Below are 15,924 nucleotides of genomic sequence, written 5' to 3'. Positions count from 1 at the left end.
ACTGTTTCTAATAGATAGCAACACATGCGGAGAAGAAGTTGATTTTACATTAACTACTGTCGATAATGCATCTTCGGTTTTAAAACATTAAGCACAGACATGAACCTTTTAATAATTAATTAAATTCGAGTCGAAGAGGTTTCTTCCAATTAATGATAGATGGCGATAGTGAAGCAAAGATGAAGGGAGAAAGAAAGTGAAAGAGACATTGTCGAACCTGAAGTATCACTGAAAGACACAGGCGGCAAATAGTATAACGGTGGTAGTGCCTGAAAGATGGCGGTGTCTAGTCGCGTGCGATTCCTAATTCTCTTCATTTTTGGAATATTCATCGCAAAGGGTTGCAATGCGGCTGCGACGGATATCGAATTAGATGCTAAAGCTCAATTATTACACAGATTGGACAGTCTTAATCTTCTGCTCTACACATTTCTATTGATTCTAACGGTTCTGACTATCTGGACCTTTAAGCATCGTCGGCTACGCTTCCTCCATGAAACTGGTCTCGCTGTCATTTACGGTAACTTTTTTATCACTGTTTGGCTATTTGATTTCTGTTAGAATTTTAATGTGATTCATCATGAGTAACCGATAATTATTATTACTTTCTACGTTACATAATTTCATGAAGTCCTTGAAACACAATAAAATGTGACAATATTACTTGTGGTATAGTGAGTTCTGTCAACTGTCATTATTGAAAGTATACAATTTTGTCTTGTATTAATTTATTTGATGATTTTTATCAATTTATCAGCTGTATAATGAATTTGTAATACGTTACTTTCTTTAATTATTAATATCTTTATGGCTGTCACTGACTGTTTATATATATTTATGAGAATTTATTGATTTTGAAGAATTTATATTGTTTTTATTATTTTGCATATTCTATTATTTGTGTCTACTTTTTCTTTTTAATTTCTTTTACTGAATATATTTCTTAACTAATCATTAGTATTTATGCCTCCTAAGTGGTTACCATGATCTTATTTTATACATGTTGTTCTTAATTATATAGTAATATTTATATTATTTTATGGCTTCGATTGGAGTACTAACATTTATGAATATTTTATTACATAAGGTAAATTACATGGTATCTACAAGATACTTAGAGTACTGTATTGCATTTGCATGTGTAACATATAGCTATATTTATATAATATAGAATGGAATGCTGTTAGTAGTTGCACAATTTTATTATTTACATTTTAATTTATTGATGATCATGTAACAGCGTATGAACATCTTGCATCACAATCTGCTATCTGAGACTTATTTAGTATAGTTTTAATCATCAATCAGTTATATCAATTTTTGGCTACCTCATGATCTATCAGAAATCCTATTCTAGGCTTCTCTGAAAATATTACTCATATATTTGAATAATTAATAATGAACCATATCTTGCTTGTTACTATGTAAGCTTAGAATTCTTATATATACTTTCCATTGTAGGACTTATTGTGGGTGCAATTATTCGATATGGGTTTACAACAAACAGTGCCATTCAGCACATGCCTGTGGTGCCAGATAATAGCAGCAAATATAATCAGTCAGTACCACCGGATACTCTGTGGCTTAGATTTCCTGAAGATAAGGGTGGCGGTGTTATAAAGAATAAAACATTTGCCTATACTTTTCGTGGAGAAATTTACAAGCAGGACAACGAAATAGACCTCAAGGTACTTGTCAGCATCTTCGTAATAGCTTAACTCTTATTGTAACTATGTCAGAAGTTTCTTATAAAAAAAATATTTTAAAGATCCATACGGAGATAACGAACCATATATACACGTCTCGCGTTACCGAAATATGAGTGATTTATAGTGAACAATCATCATCCTATTTAAGATCTAATAGAATGATAATATCACATGACGTTTTAATTCTATCTAAACAGTATTATTTTTCTTCAGGCTACCTTCGATCCTGAGATATTCTTTAATATCATTTTACCACCTATTATCTTTCATGCTGGTTACAGCCTCAAGAGGGTAAATATTTGGATGTTTTCTTTACTTTCATTTCATTTTCCTCCACACATATCCTATTTAATGATGTTTCTCAATGTTTTCAGAAATACTTCTTCAGAAACCTGGGCGCCATTCTTATGTTTGCTTTACTGGGAACGACCATATCGTCTTTTGTTATTGGGTGAGCACGTTCTGTCCTGAATAAGTAATTGTTGCCCTCGATTACATCGTTTACGCACGTTGCCATTTTCAGTGTACTACTGTTATATTATCAAGGCGACCTCAACTGACTTTGTATTATCAACTCCTTGTTTTCTACACTCCAGACATCGCTTGAACAATAGTGATACGCGTGGAGATTATGCCAATACCTGATAAATTATATTGAAATGATAATAACAAGGAGGATAAATCCAAAGAAAAACATGCAGTTTTATCTTTACTTTCTTTCAGTGTTTTGATGTATGCTTTTATACAACTGATTCCGCACTTAGCGAGCTCCTTCACTTTCCTGGATACGCTGTATTTCGGTGCCCTGATATCGCCCACCGACCCCCTCACCATTATTTCTATCTTCAACGATCTACACGTAGACGTCAACCTCTACGCCCTGGTTTTTGGCGAGAGTGTACTCAACGACGCCGTCGCCATTGTTCTTAGCGGGTAAATTATTATTATTTACAAACTTTTATTTAAAAATTACACTATTACTATTGCATTAAATTCACTTGCAGGTCTATACAGAACTATGGAGAACGTTATCAATCCGGTTCCGGTGGCTTTGAGACTGTGGCCTTCTTTCAGGCACTTGGTGATTTCGTAGGCATATTTAGTTTGTCACTATTTATAGGCGCGACAATGGGATGTATTACAGCATTCTTGACAAAGTTCACAAGGGTCCGTGACTTCCCGCTCTTAGAATCCGCTCTTTTTGTACTGATGTCCTACAGTACATTTCTCATAGCCGAGGCATCGGATCTCACTGGTGAGTAAAAATCTGATACTTGCAGCATCCTTATCAGTTGGATCACTTACTGAATTTATTAATTACAGGTGTGGTGGCTGTGCTATTCTGTGGTATATGCCAGGCGCATTACACGTACAATAATCTGAGTACGGATTCGAGGCACAGGACGAAGCAGCTTTTTGAGCTGCTGAACTTCCTCGCTGAGAACTTCATATTCAGCTACATAGGTGTGTCCATGTTCACCTTCCCCAAGCATCACTTCGATCCGGGCTTCATATTCGCCGGTTTCGTATCCTTATAGAAAGAGTTAAATTTTATATCATCTTAAAGAAGAACCATGCCACCCTTTTAAAGAATAATTTCCTTAACCATAAAACAGTTTTGCGCACTGGTTGGTCGGGCTGCAAACGTCTACCCACTCTCCTTCCTATTAAACTTAGGAAGAAAACCTAAGATCCCAATCAACTATCAACACATGCTCTTCTGTGCTGGTCTACGTGGAGCCATGAGTTTCGCTTTAGCAATTAGGAATACCGTATCCGACGCCAGGCAAGCTATGCTCACTACCACGAGTCTTATTGTCATCCTGACTGTGATATTCCAAGGTGGCGGTACCACGCAGTTCCTCAGTTGGTTTGATATTCCGTTAGTATATCTGTTTACTTGATTGGTAGCTTCGTTAACTGTTTATTAATGAACACGAATATCGTTTAAACGTTTCTTTGATTGTCTCTAGGGTGGGCGTTGACGAAGAGGTCGAAGGGTTATCCTACAATGGCGTGCGAAGCGTAAGTATCCAATCAATCCCAACACGCTCTTGAATCTTTGTCGATTGTAGCTCACTTGTGTCGAAAAATCTATACTATGTACACCCGTATACCAGATTCAGTCGTAGTGGAGTGTGTAAAGCTTTTTAGTGTTAATTGTCACTGCGTCTGACCCGTTATCCTTTTCTCCTGCTTCACATTCAGCCTTACGATTCGGTGGATTCCGCCGGGGTGGGTACGTCATCACTCTGTCGAGTGATGCAAAGCCATACTTTATTTTATTTTTTCTATTTTGAATAATATGCACATGAATTCCACATACTTAAAAAGAAAATACCAAATGGCACAAATGAGAAACGCGCCGTGCGACGCGCTTCTGCTGAATCAAAGTGAAATCACAAGTTGTCACGTTAGATTTTACCGCATGAAACGTGAGATACGAGTGCCTGTCAGAAAATTTGAAATATTTTTTGTGGTTGATACATACGTGTTTATTGTCGTATTACAAAAAGACCGTCACGATTCATCGTTTCAGTCTTTTTTTTTCCATCATTTATTTGATTCGTAATTTTTTAATTTCTTTTTCTGTTATAACTTTTACTCTTTGACGTTTCTTCTCGAGCATGTCAGCGAATCTTTCCAGGTATCTGTAATGCCTTTGTAATTATACCTGGAAATTTTTGCTGTTGCGAGATCATATGACTGTGATTGGCAAATACAAAAAGTTCACTTGGCAATGTTAATAGTCCGGTGGCGAAGGTGGCTTTGGTGATCTGGACGTGCATCGGGAAAGAACTCCCCCGGTATGTTTGAATATCGCATCGAGAATGTAATACTGACATCTCGTGTGTTATCAATATTATCTAACAAGTCTTGAGCGTGAGTGAACACCCATGAGTGACGATTCCTTGGCTTGATTTTTGAAGGCAACGAGGAAATCGCATGCGAGCATTCTGACTCATCCTCATTAAACTAAATGGGAATTAGATGGCTTTGAATTTTATAAAGAAAACTGATCCAATAACACAGATGCTTCCTTACACGTTTGCTTGGGGGTAATTATTGCCAAAGTGGCTATATGTCCTGGTGAAGTGAAAGAGAATGAAAGAAAGCGAGAGAGAGAGAGAGAGAGAGAGAGTGAGATTGAGAGGCAGATATATTAATAAAAACAAATGCAACTAGCGCATGCCGCTACTAATTTGCTTGATAAAATATTTTTTGTTATCCATTCTGTATGTCGAGACTCGACAGTAGCACTGAATGAATTTATTTGCATCCCCTAATATGTACGTGTACGAATTAACAAAAGCGTACGAGAATAATTGTATTTAAAAAGTATCAAATTCCGGGCATGAATCGTACAAGAGCGTTTATAAAAGAGTATGGCAAAAAAAGTTATCAACAGCAACGGGGGTGGCAGGTGTGTAACATTGAAAAAGGAAGAAGGAATGTCAAGCTGACAACTTTAAAACTAAATAAAATAGTTTTTGCTACTAATGCAAGTAGTTGAGGATTTTAGATGGGTCAAGTGAATGATTAATCATTGTCCTAGGATCCTCGTCACCTTTTGATGATGGTTCCCGTACAGATTACACTGATCCCAAATCCATCTATAGCAGTAGAGCCAATCCGAAGTGTCCAGAACGTCGTGATCTCCTGGAAGCAGACTATCATACAGAATGGATAACTAAAGTGCTGTTCACGTTTCACAGTATAATTCTATGCAGGATGGTTCGTTGCCTGGTGGTTCCGGTACTAAAGGCAACGAGAAAGCTCTCCTAGCGAGGATCTGGGGTGACTTTGATACGAAATACATGAAACCATTGTTGACACATTCGCGGCCAACCTTGCTGGAAACATTGCCAGTATGTTGTGGTCCACTTGCCAGGATCCTGACTACCACCCAGCAGATGACTCAGGTAAATTGGCCACTGTGCTATCTTAGGGTATTATTGGTTGACAAAGCCAATGTATTTTTTTTGACAATTCACAAACAGTACAATCCTTATTAAATCATACGTGCCTTTATATATTATAGTCATGGAAATATTTGACAAACTTCGAGCAACGCGCACCTATGGCGTGCGGCAAAAGATGGCAGCACTGAACAAGTACTCGTATTAGGAACGAGGACGCAAGTTTCTCATATTTATTTTTATTTTTCAACGTAATCAAGAGACTCGGTCGAGTCTCGCGCTAAGTACAGACAACCGGCTGTACAGGGCGCAGCGTCTCCTTTTAGGGCGATACACTTTTCCCAACTTCCCTGCCACTTCGTCAAACCATCTAAAAAATACGATTGGTCAAACTTCTTAAAATAGGCTTCATAGTCTCGACTGTAACCTTCTCGTTGGAGCTGAATTTTTTTCCCGCGAGCCACATTTTCATGCCGGGAAACAGAAAAACCTTGCAGGAAGCCAGTTTAAGCGAATGCGGCAGCAATTCGTAACGCAATTCATGCAATTTGGCCGCAACAATACTGGATGAGTAACCTGGTGCGTTGATCTGGTGGAAGAGGACTTTTTTCTTGGCCAAATGGGGCCGTGTCTCTTTCTATTTCTCATCGAATCGGTCCAATAATTCACTGTAGTATTGTCCCTTGATCGTGCTTTCTTTTTCTAGAAATTCTGTTAGTCACTTCGAATCCCAAAATATCATTGTCATGACCTTGCCGGCCGATGGGACCGTCTTCATCAGCAGTGACGACTCGACCCAAAAAAATCCTGCGAATTTCGCTTAAAGAGGTTCAAACACTGCTGCAAAGTTATCAGCCATATTCGCTTGTTGTCCACCGTGAGCGATCGCGGTACCCATCGGGCCGAAATGGTAGTGCCTTATCATTCAAAGGGTTAAAAACATAAAATATATATCAGTGAAAAAACATGCGAAAAAATACTTCGTTACAAAAATTAAAATCAGAGTCACGTATGGCTTACTAGAGATTTCATTGTTTCCGAACTGTCAGAAAAACATATTAACCTCGTAGACCATGTATAGCTCACGGAATGCACGTGTCAAAGCTATGAGTCTGCAATGCAATTCTAATTTGATATTATTTTTCATCACTGTACCAGGACGACGTGACACGGCACGTGGACTCTGATTCGGATCTTCACGTCGAGATTCGCGAGATGGAGCGAAGGAGAACCAGTATTCAACCGGTGAGTTTTCATCAAGCTAGTCACAATTATGCAACCAATCCATGCTACCAGCCAAACGGCACAGCCGTAACTAACGCGGACGAGCCTTACGTCATATTGAATTTACCCAGAAGATAGGATCGTTCCCTGATCTCATTTATTACACTTGCTATGAAGAACCAATACTAACTAAACATCTTGCCACTTTAACTATCGGAATCGCTATGAATATTTCTATTTTATATTCTACTCACGTCTTGTAATCATCTCGGCACTCTCATCGCCATTGTGGATGAATTTTCATTAACCTTTTACACATACTATATCCCAGTGGCCCTTGATGGCTCTCTTGTAGAACTTGATGTTTACGTTTTGTATGAGGGAAACGTTTTTTTTACTTTTATTCATTAATTTAATTATTTATTACTTCAGATTGCAGAATCACTCGCGGACGTCAATGTGACTAAGAGATTGGTCTTACGTTTGCCTCATATAAAATGTGTCGTTTGATCAATGTGCATGCGTTATTAATAGATATGAAATCCTAGAAAATGATTGTGCACAAGTTCCTGGGGACTAAATCTGTACCAACTTACAATGGCTGTTCTGTCTTACTGTACTGATAAAAATGTGACTGGCCACGACGTCGTTATTCGTCTGGGAACTCGTGGATCGTCCTTTCTCTCTACTAAAATATTTCCTGGAATCTAACGGATCCTAACGAACCTAATGTCACCATCGGCTCATCGTTCCTGCTGCGAATGGTATTCAATATGCATATGATCAAGTGCCAGTATAAATGTCAACGTTCATGTCGATCCGAGCGATTTGCAATGGACGACGCTGTGCCGATGAAAACGACTGCTAAAAAGGTTGAAAAGAGGGAGCAAAGAGAGGGACGGAAGACCTATGTAAAATTCGTTTAACGCTTTGCGCTTTATAATTTCCTCTTATAAGTCTCGAAAATTATGTTTAATGACTCTTTCGATTAAGCGGGTTCTCTTTGTGTTAACCGTTGTTTGTGGGATATATCAGCGATTAATCAGGCTTCGCAGTGTGATTTCGATACGTTATTTGCTGTTTGAGAGTCAATTAGTTTGTCGCTTTTTGTCCACGTCCAAAAAGTTAATTGTATATATATACACACACATAGAGTTAACGGGTATACATATATCTATGTATAGAGGGCAATGCTAAAAAGCGAAAGAGCAGTTAAGAAAATAAATAGCAGAAAGTGCAAAAAGGCTCGTATGAGTGACGAAGTCTAATCGGTTTTTTTAGAGGAAAAGAAATGATGATCTTGATGATGATGATGATGATGATGATGAAGACCTGAGAATCATCGGATTGGAGGGATTCATTCCCTTGCGAACATTGTGACAGGAGAGAAGCTATTAAATCGTGTGAAAGACTGTTTTTTTTTTTTTGTGAAAAAAATCGCGTACGAATATCGCGTGATGTCTTCGAATGAAGGAAAAGAAGAAAAAAGGACGTAAAGAGACAGAGGGATTATGGTTTCCTATTTTCAACCATTTTTCTTTGTCCGTTTTTTTTTTCATCCACGGTCAAGTCCCTCAGCGCGTTTTGTGATCCTCGTGAAAGTACTAGTATTACGCCCAAAGCACTAATATATATAATATGTACACTATTTATGTACAGCGTATAAAAGTAATGTAGGAAGAAGTGGATAAAAAAGATATTTTAAATTATATTTCCTTTTCTCTCTCTCTCTCTCTCCTTTTCTCTCTGTTTTGTATAGCAATTTTACAAGAACCAGTAACAAAGCTCAAATGAACGTAACTCGTCCTCTGACGATTCTGTCGCTATTGCGTTTGAAACGACCAGGATCAAAGACAGCATTAAACATAATTTTCTCCACCTCAATTCCAATCGGATCCATTGAACATTAATTCTTCAGATTTTGTACAGTCTCTCTTTGAAGTCCTTTGAAAGCCAAATCCCAAAACAGTGTCCAAATTGTTTCATTAGTTGAGAATGATCTCTCGGCGGTGCTTGGAGACTTGTCAGAGAGACGAAGATGAGTATGCGCGAGATTAATTGTTGTTGACATTGACGAGGAGGTGTACGGGTGAAGTACGACAGATTTTATTAAAGCTGCGTTTGTCGCATGCGGCACAAAGGATCCGAGTGCGCCGCAGATTCTCAACTTCATGTGAGAAAACGAATGTTATCTGCCCATCAGTTCTGCTCCGTTTTGCCATTGCAAAGTATAACGGACACTAGGTTCTGTGACTTGTGACAATTTCGATTACTTTGGAGTACTGTGAGTGCGAGTGCGAGAGAACGAGTATACGTGAACATCTATCAGTAATCACTAATTAGTTATTCTTATACTATCGCCAACTGTATATCAGTTGCTACACCTTTGGCTGGAATGGCTTGCGGCTATTACTATACTTATAATTACCATACACAATCTAGTCGTGTTCTAATTTCATGGGAATGGATCAAACAATTGTTCGTTTCTACATTTTATTATTTTTCAAAGGTTACCCTTTGTTTTTTTTGTTCTTCGTACTATTGCGTTGAAGCAACGTAGATATTACAATTGTTTGTCACTGCAAGGATCCTTCTTAGCCAATGACGTCATGCCTCTGATCTGGCTAGCTCATTTTATTTAACTCTCAGCATGCGCTACAACCGTACGTACTATATACTGTACTGTCTATTGTTATTATTAGATTGATAGATATATTACGTAATCACGCTCTTATAATCACTGACGCCCACTCGGTATCCTGTACTATCATTTCCATGCACCTAACGAACATTTTAGTGTTTCTCTTGTGTTCTTATTTAGTTTCTGTGTAGTCTTTAGTTTCTGATTTTCTTTGAGCATTCTTTGCTTTCACTTCTGCTTGATTGACTCACGTCACGTAATTACTTTTTCATTTGATTCGTTCGCAGAGCAATGTCAGGAGCCCTGTTAACAGAGTCCATATATGAGCATCCGATATCTTATGCCAGCTCCAGACTTGAAAACCAAAAACAATATGCAAAAACCTTTCAAAATCTCCCGCCGTCTCACGTATGGTCATCAATGCCCTTTGACCTTCTGGCTCACCGAAGTGACCTCCAGCAACCTGCTGCTCCTACACTCGACGTCGTCTTACATAGAGATTTTTGTATGCTACTGCCTTCACTACTTGCAATATGATATTGTAATTTTATAATCTCTATAATGGAGGTCCCTTCGGTTATTGATACCCTCTTTTTTTTTTTTTAAATGTCTTGATACAATTCTTTTTATTTTTTTTTTTATTTATCACGCCTTGCGTTTATATAACGCATTCCAGATATGTAATATATATATACACGCAGTACGCGTTTGTTGTCCGTTATTGGTTTTTCGAATTTTAGTATTTTAATTGTAAGTTACTTGTTCACCTTGGCATACTTGTGCACACTGTTGCATATATTGGGAGACGAATCCCAGTATTTTTTAGGATTAGCAAGGTAGCTTATTATCATTGTGGCAAAGTAGTTACGGATTCTTTAGATATCTTTTAATTGTGATCCCATGAGAATTCTTCAGAGGCGTTCAAGCGACATGAGATTGGTCCATGTTCTTTTCTTTTCCTTTGCTATGGGATAGAATTATAGAGACCTTGTCAAAGTCACATGGCTCAGAGTGCTTCAAAAGAAAGCGAAGCTTAATGTATGATCATTTTTTTTTACAAAGGGCCGTTGCATCCTTTGACGTGGAAAAATCTTGGAGGGAAAAGTATTATGTGAATTATAATTATTATACATATATAATTATATATCTATGTATAATTAATCACTGATATAAAAATAATATCGACTGTTATTGGCTCAGAACTTGAAGAACTGATAGTTTACTAGCTTTAACTCGTGCCGTAAACCCCTTGAGGTCACCGTGTTGAATCTCATTTTTTTCCTTGTAAGTTTTTTGACTGAGCTCTGCCGGAAATATTTTCTTGGTCTCGGATACGTTGAGAAAGATTGTGTCACGTCAAGTGATGTAGTTGCCCCACTTCTGGAACAAGAGAGAATGACAATTAATGTAGAGATTAAAAAAAGATATAAAGAAGCATGGAAATAAAGGAAAATGTAATTTCTTGAAATTTTTTAATACTTTGTGGGGCAGCTGGGAACAGTCATGGGAGAAGTTAGTCCAGGACCGCTGCCGCTGCACACACGCGTCGCTCTGCCAGGTTTGATTGGTAGACATTTATAATTGGAATTATGGATTTATAATAGGGGGACTCTACATATACATATAGAGCGTACCTATTAGAAGAATTAATCTGATCTGGGTAATAATGTAAGTAATGCGAGACACGAGCGTTCAGTCATTTTATCACTGTAATCGTATAAGCGGTGATAGGATTTTTCTTTATCTCTTGTTTTTCTTAATTACTTCTCCAAAAGATTGCATATGCTTAGAAATTAAAGAGCTCACATAAACTTCAACTTCTTCAACATATTGAATTTCTATAAGCTGTCTGCGTTATCTTGTTCAATCCTTTGATTCAATACTGTCCTTGTCTAATCCTTGGCGTTGTTGTGTAATGAACGTCATGGCGAAAGTATGTAAACGCTTTATACGATACAGTATGGATGGCTGATCATTAAAAATTACTGTGTGGATGTCTGAGAGGCCCTCGTTGTTCGATTATTCGTTACTTTCTGTCACCATCTTTTACGAGGACCAAAATTGTAAGACTAAGAAGTTCATTGCTTTGTCCTTTGTCGCAGGATTGATAATCAATGATATTAGAGAAGTCAAGTGTTGAGCAACGAATAGCAGGTATCTTAAAGAGAGGATGATAATCATAATTAAAACATAAAGGTTGGCAAATAATTACAAGGAAGGATGGCGTGCCAATGCAATTTTGTAGCTTTATGGTAGATGTGGTGTTTTCATTTATCTATCTTGCCAATTTCTTGGGATACGTCGAGATCATTGGCTGTACGAATCGCATAAGTACGCATTAAGTGGTAAAGGATATAGCACGATTCAAAAGACGCATTTCAATCCCAGGAGATACCTTGAGAGAGGAGAATGGAACAGTGTTGGAGAGGACTTCTTTTAGTCACAGGTCTTATATATATATTATGTATATTTTAATTGGGACGTTATGCAGGGCTTATCTGTAGATGAAGGAAATAACGAAGCGTTATGTACCTTGTTCTAGGATAAATTGTAAGTTATTTTTTAATTCATAATAGTAGCGTGCAAAGGACTGATTGCGGTTGGTTCCTTGTTTGCTTTTTTGCTCTCGTACTTTCTTTTAGTACACTTACCAATACACTGATTAATATTTATTACTGTACTGTAATCGTGAACTAACGATAACGTTGTGATACCCTGTACTATTCGATGCAGTGTTTAATAAAAAATCTTTGTAAATGATAGAAACTTTTATATTATTACCTCTTATCGTTAATCCACCCTCTTCGATTGTAGTTTCATTGCTTCTGTAACAGGAAACATTGGACCGTGACCCGGTATGATGATATTGGCTAGGTCTAAGACATGGCTACGCATTGCTTTTTGTACTTCCTGTAGTTCGATGGTACCAAGTGCTTTCCAAATTGAGGGATCTTCGATATCCTCCTCCTTCTCAAACAAATCACCTGAAGATGTATTGATATTATTTGGAACATTTTGAGATTAATTTAATATAATTAGTGGTTATGTTCAATAGACCTGTAATTGTATAAACAAGTTTGCCATCCTTGGTTTCTACATCCACTAGGACACTGACATCCTGTGCAGTGTGACCTGGTGTTGCTATCACTGTTACACCCTCACAGAGCTTGTACTTCCCTGTAAATCTTAACAAGGTAAAATTCAAGGTACTGACTCCAATAGAAGGATAACTCACCATCTTTTATTCGTTTCTCATAAAATTTTGTTCCACTCTGAACGCATTGACCCACAATGTGTTCTGCGTTAATAAATAGATTGTTATTTCCAATGTGATCAGAATGACTATGTGTACACACAACATAATGAATATCCAGAGGATCTAAATTTTGTTTATGAAGAGCTGAAATTATAATACTTAATGTGAAAAGATGAACATTTTTTGGTATTTTACTTTTTTACCTTCAACTAGTCTCTCACGGTCCCAAGCTGTCATCGTATCAACTATAATATTTTTTTGACCTTTTATCAGAGTGCAGGAACAATTAGCGTCCATAGTTTCATCATCTAATTGTTTAGAATAGCCGTCGAATAAAACAATGACTTCATTCATTGTATACTTTGCCAAATTCTCAGCCGCCGAATGTTTAGTCAATTACAGCTGATCACAGCTTGCTCTAGGTTAAGGAGCTCAGGAGGAGCGCTTTAATAACAACTCTTTTATCAAGAATTGACAAGTCAATTGACAGGACAAGAATTCATCATGAAGTTGGTAAGTGTATTTCATGCAATAATATATTATTCATTAAATATACTTCTGGAATTTTGTGTATTGATTGTATTAATTATTTAACCTATAAACTCAAAATATGACAGAACTTATATATTTTTCTTGTTTTATCATAGTATTGCTTAAGTAGTGAACCTACTAAGCCATGTTTGGTGTTGAGTTTCAAAGGAATAACATTAATGTTAGATTGTGGATTGAATATGCAATCAATATTAAATTTTATGCCAATGCCGATGGTACCAAGTGCCAAATTTAATGCATTACCTAATTGGCTTCCAAGGGATAATCATCAAGACTGGCAAATGGAAGGGGTGCGTCCTTATACCTATCTACATCTCTAAAATGTTTTTGTCTTACAAAATTTTGAATTGTTTTAGGAATTGAAAGAGTGCTGTGGTAGAGTCTTTGTAGATGCAACTCCTGAATTTTCTCCACCTTTGGAGAAGATTGTTGATTTCTCAGAAATCGATGCAATTTTAATATCGAATTATATGTGCATGCTTGCACTGCCCTTTATCACAGAAGGTACTGGGTTCAAAGGCATTATCTTTGCTACAGAACCCACATTACAAATTGGTCGGTTCTTCATGGAGGAGCTTGTTGAATTTATAGAACAAACGCCTAGAGCAACACAGGCTCAACAGTGGAAAGAAATGCTACATGTTTTACCACCTCCGTTAGCCGATGCTTTGAAACCAAAATCCTGGAAGCAAATATACTCGATAGCTGCAGTTAACTCTGCACTGGCTAATATCCAGATGGTTGGCTATGACCAAAAATTGGTAAGTTTCAAATCTTCTAACAGGTTTCATGAATGACAATACTATTCTTCAAATTTACAGGATATATATGGTGCTTTAACAGTTACCCCTATTAGCTCTGGATACTGTCTAGGTAGTAGCAATTGGCTTATCTCATGTGACCATGAGAAAGTAGCCTTTGTCAGTGGATCTTCAACGTTAACAACACATCCAAGACCGATGGAACAGACAACTTTAAAACATGCCAACATGTTAATACTAACTGGCTTGACACAGACTCCAACAGCTAATCCAGATACCATGCTCGGAGAATTATGCATGACTGTAGGTAAGTTTGAATCAATGTAAAATTCGATTTCAAAAGTTTACAACTTGAATACTTTTTAGCTATGACTTTACGAAGTGGTGGCTGCGTTTTAATTCCATGCTATCCATCTGGCGTTGTTTATGATCTATTTGAGTGCCTGAGTACCCATCTAGACAAGTCAGGATTCACACAGGTTCCTTTGTTCTTCATATCACCCGTAGCAGAGTCATCATTAGCTTACTCAAATATATTAGCAGAATGGTAATATAATAAGATCGTAAGTACACCAATAGCAGATCTAACATATAGCATTTCAGGCTCTCCACAAATAAGCAGAACAAGGTGTATCTACCAGAAGAACCATTTCCTCACGCCTTCCTAGTTAAGAATGCAAGACTTAAACATTTTACATCAACCTATGCTGAAGGTTTCAGTACAGATTACAGACAGCCCTGTGTTGTCTTCTGTGGTCATCCTAGTCTAAGGTTTGGTGATGCCGTTCATTTTGTCCAGCTCTGGGGAAATAATCCTCAACATACAATCATTTTTACTGGTAAGTACACATTGCACTTTGGATTACCATAGAACTTAGAGTGTTCATCTTTCAGAACCTGATTTTCCCTATTTGGATGCTCTGGCACCGTTTCAGCCGCTAGCAATGAAAGCTGTACACTGTCCTATTGACACTTCCTTAAATTTTACTCAGGCGAATAAGTTGATACGCGATTTGAAACCTGAAAATCTTGTTGTTCCTGAATGTTATACACAGCCACCGATAACAGCTCCACACAGAGCGGATTTGGTTATTGAACCCGTGGGCGTGAGTCTTAGTTTATTCTAGTATAATCCATGAAATTAATCTACTACGTAACTTATGTGATATTAATTTCAGGATAAACAATTGATAACATTTAAACGTGGTGAGGTAATAAAGTTGCCTTTGAAAAGAAAAAAGGGTAGAGTCTTTATAGAGCCGGAGTTAGCCAGTAATATTATTCCTAGTGAAATAAGACCAGGTTTGAGTTTGGCATCCGTAACTGGAGAACTCGAGGTGAAGGACAACGTTTACACAATTAAGGTATTTTATTAGATGAAATATTTTTAAAAATTGCTTCCGCTGACCATTAATCCATTGCAGCCTCTCACAAAAACGGCAGATGAAAAAGCTGGTACGAAACGAAAAGCTTCCAGTGGTTCACCAGTTCCTTTGAAAGAAGATGTTCTCAAGGAACGTAAACACGAGTACGGTAATTTGGATCCGCAGGAATTACTACAGAAACTCAGCCAGGAAGGTATCCAAGGAGCAAAATTGCAACACAGTCCTACCTCGACCAGCATTCACTTGGTAAGGCAATCTTTTATCTTTCGTAATGAAAATAATATAATACAAAACTTCTCTCATCCAATAACAGCAAGATGAAGATACCTTAATTCAAATAGGAGATAATTCAACACACATCTTCTGCAATGGGGATCAGAAGCTTCGGCGACGACTCAGATTAATAATACTACAGTGTCTTAAACAATTTTAATTAAAATAAGTCTTTTTTTTAATAAAAACAAAATCAGATAGGA

The 15,924-nt window shown here is 37.4% G+C and overlaps 3 protein-coding genes across 16 annotated transcripts; 2 read left to right on the top strand and 1 right to left on the bottom strand.

Annotated features, from left to right (window-relative positions):
• Window positions 1-234: 234 nt before the first annotated feature.
• On the top strand, window positions 235-12,256 carry LOC107274977 (sodium/hydrogen exchanger 7). 13 transcript variants are annotated; one of them, XM_015754634.2, is made up of 14 exons: window positions 235-520; window positions 1,462-1,688; window positions 1,923-2,000; window positions 2,084-2,160; window positions 2,433-2,642; window positions 2,714-2,964; window positions 3,033-3,235; window positions 3,326-3,591; window positions 3,683-3,734; window positions 3,918-3,944; window positions 4,460-4,516; window positions 5,426-5,632; window positions 6,788-6,874; window positions 10,986-12,256. In XM_015754634.2, exons 1-14 carry the CDS (start codon window positions 277-279, stop codon window positions 11,073-11,075), a joined length of 2,076 nt encoding a protein of 691 aa, XP_015610120.1. In that variant the 5' UTR covers window positions 235-276; the 3' UTR covers window positions 11,076-12,256. The 13 variants fall into 13 exon arrangements, with proteins under 13 accessions (XP_015610120.1, XP_015610125.1, XP_015610121.1 ...); XM_015754639.2 differs by having other exon boundaries at window positions 8,995-12,256; XM_015754635.2 differs by lacking the exon at window positions 10,986-12,256 and adding an exon at window positions 8,135-8,564 and having other exon boundaries at window positions 5,441-5,632.
• LOC107274982 (metallo-beta-lactamase domain-containing protein 1) lies at window positions 10,363-13,254 on the bottom strand. 2 transcript variants are annotated; one of them, XR_001539585.2, is made up of 5 exons: window positions 12,954-13,254; window positions 12,730-12,894; window positions 12,552-12,671; window positions 12,276-12,461; window positions 10,363-10,874 (listed from the first exon to the last, which is right to left on the bottom strand). XR_001539585.2 is itself a non-coding variant. In XM_015754649.2 (5 exons), the coding sequence occupies exons 1-4, from the start codon at window positions 13,102-13,104 to the stop codon at window positions 12,285-12,287; spliced, it is 630 nt and encodes a 209-aa protein (XP_015610135.1). In that variant the 5' UTR covers window positions 13,105-13,254; the 3' UTR covers window positions 10,611-10,874; window positions 12,276-12,284. The 2 variants fall into 2 exon arrangements, 1 of the variants encoding a protein (XP_015610135.1); XM_015754649.2 differs by having other exon boundaries at window positions 10,611-10,874; window positions 12,276-12,478.
• LOC107274979 (integrator complex subunit 9) lies at window positions 13,255-15,924 on the top strand. Its single transcript, XM_015754643.1, has 10 exons — window positions 13,255-13,263; window positions 13,398-13,592; window positions 13,659-14,063; window positions 14,124-14,370; window positions 14,430-14,610; window positions 14,667-14,902; window positions 14,958-15,169; window positions 15,242-15,427; window positions 15,488-15,694; window positions 15,762-15,924. The coding sequence occupies exons 1-10, from the start codon at window positions 13,255-13,257 to the stop codon at window positions 15,879-15,881; spliced, it is 1,998 nt and encodes a 665-aa protein (XP_015610129.1). The 3' UTR covers window positions 15,882-15,924.

This window comes from Cephus cinctus, unplaced genomic scaffold (genome assembly GCF_000341935.2).
Source record: "Cephus cinctus unplaced genomic scaffold, Ccin1 Ccin1_scaffold0123, whole genome shotgun sequence".
NCBI lineage: Eukaryota > Metazoa > Arthropoda > Insecta > Hymenoptera > Cephidae > Cephus > Cephus cinctus.
The sequence above is the reverse complement of the archived record's forward strand: the minus strand, read 5'-3'. Positions and strand labels throughout refer to the sequence as shown.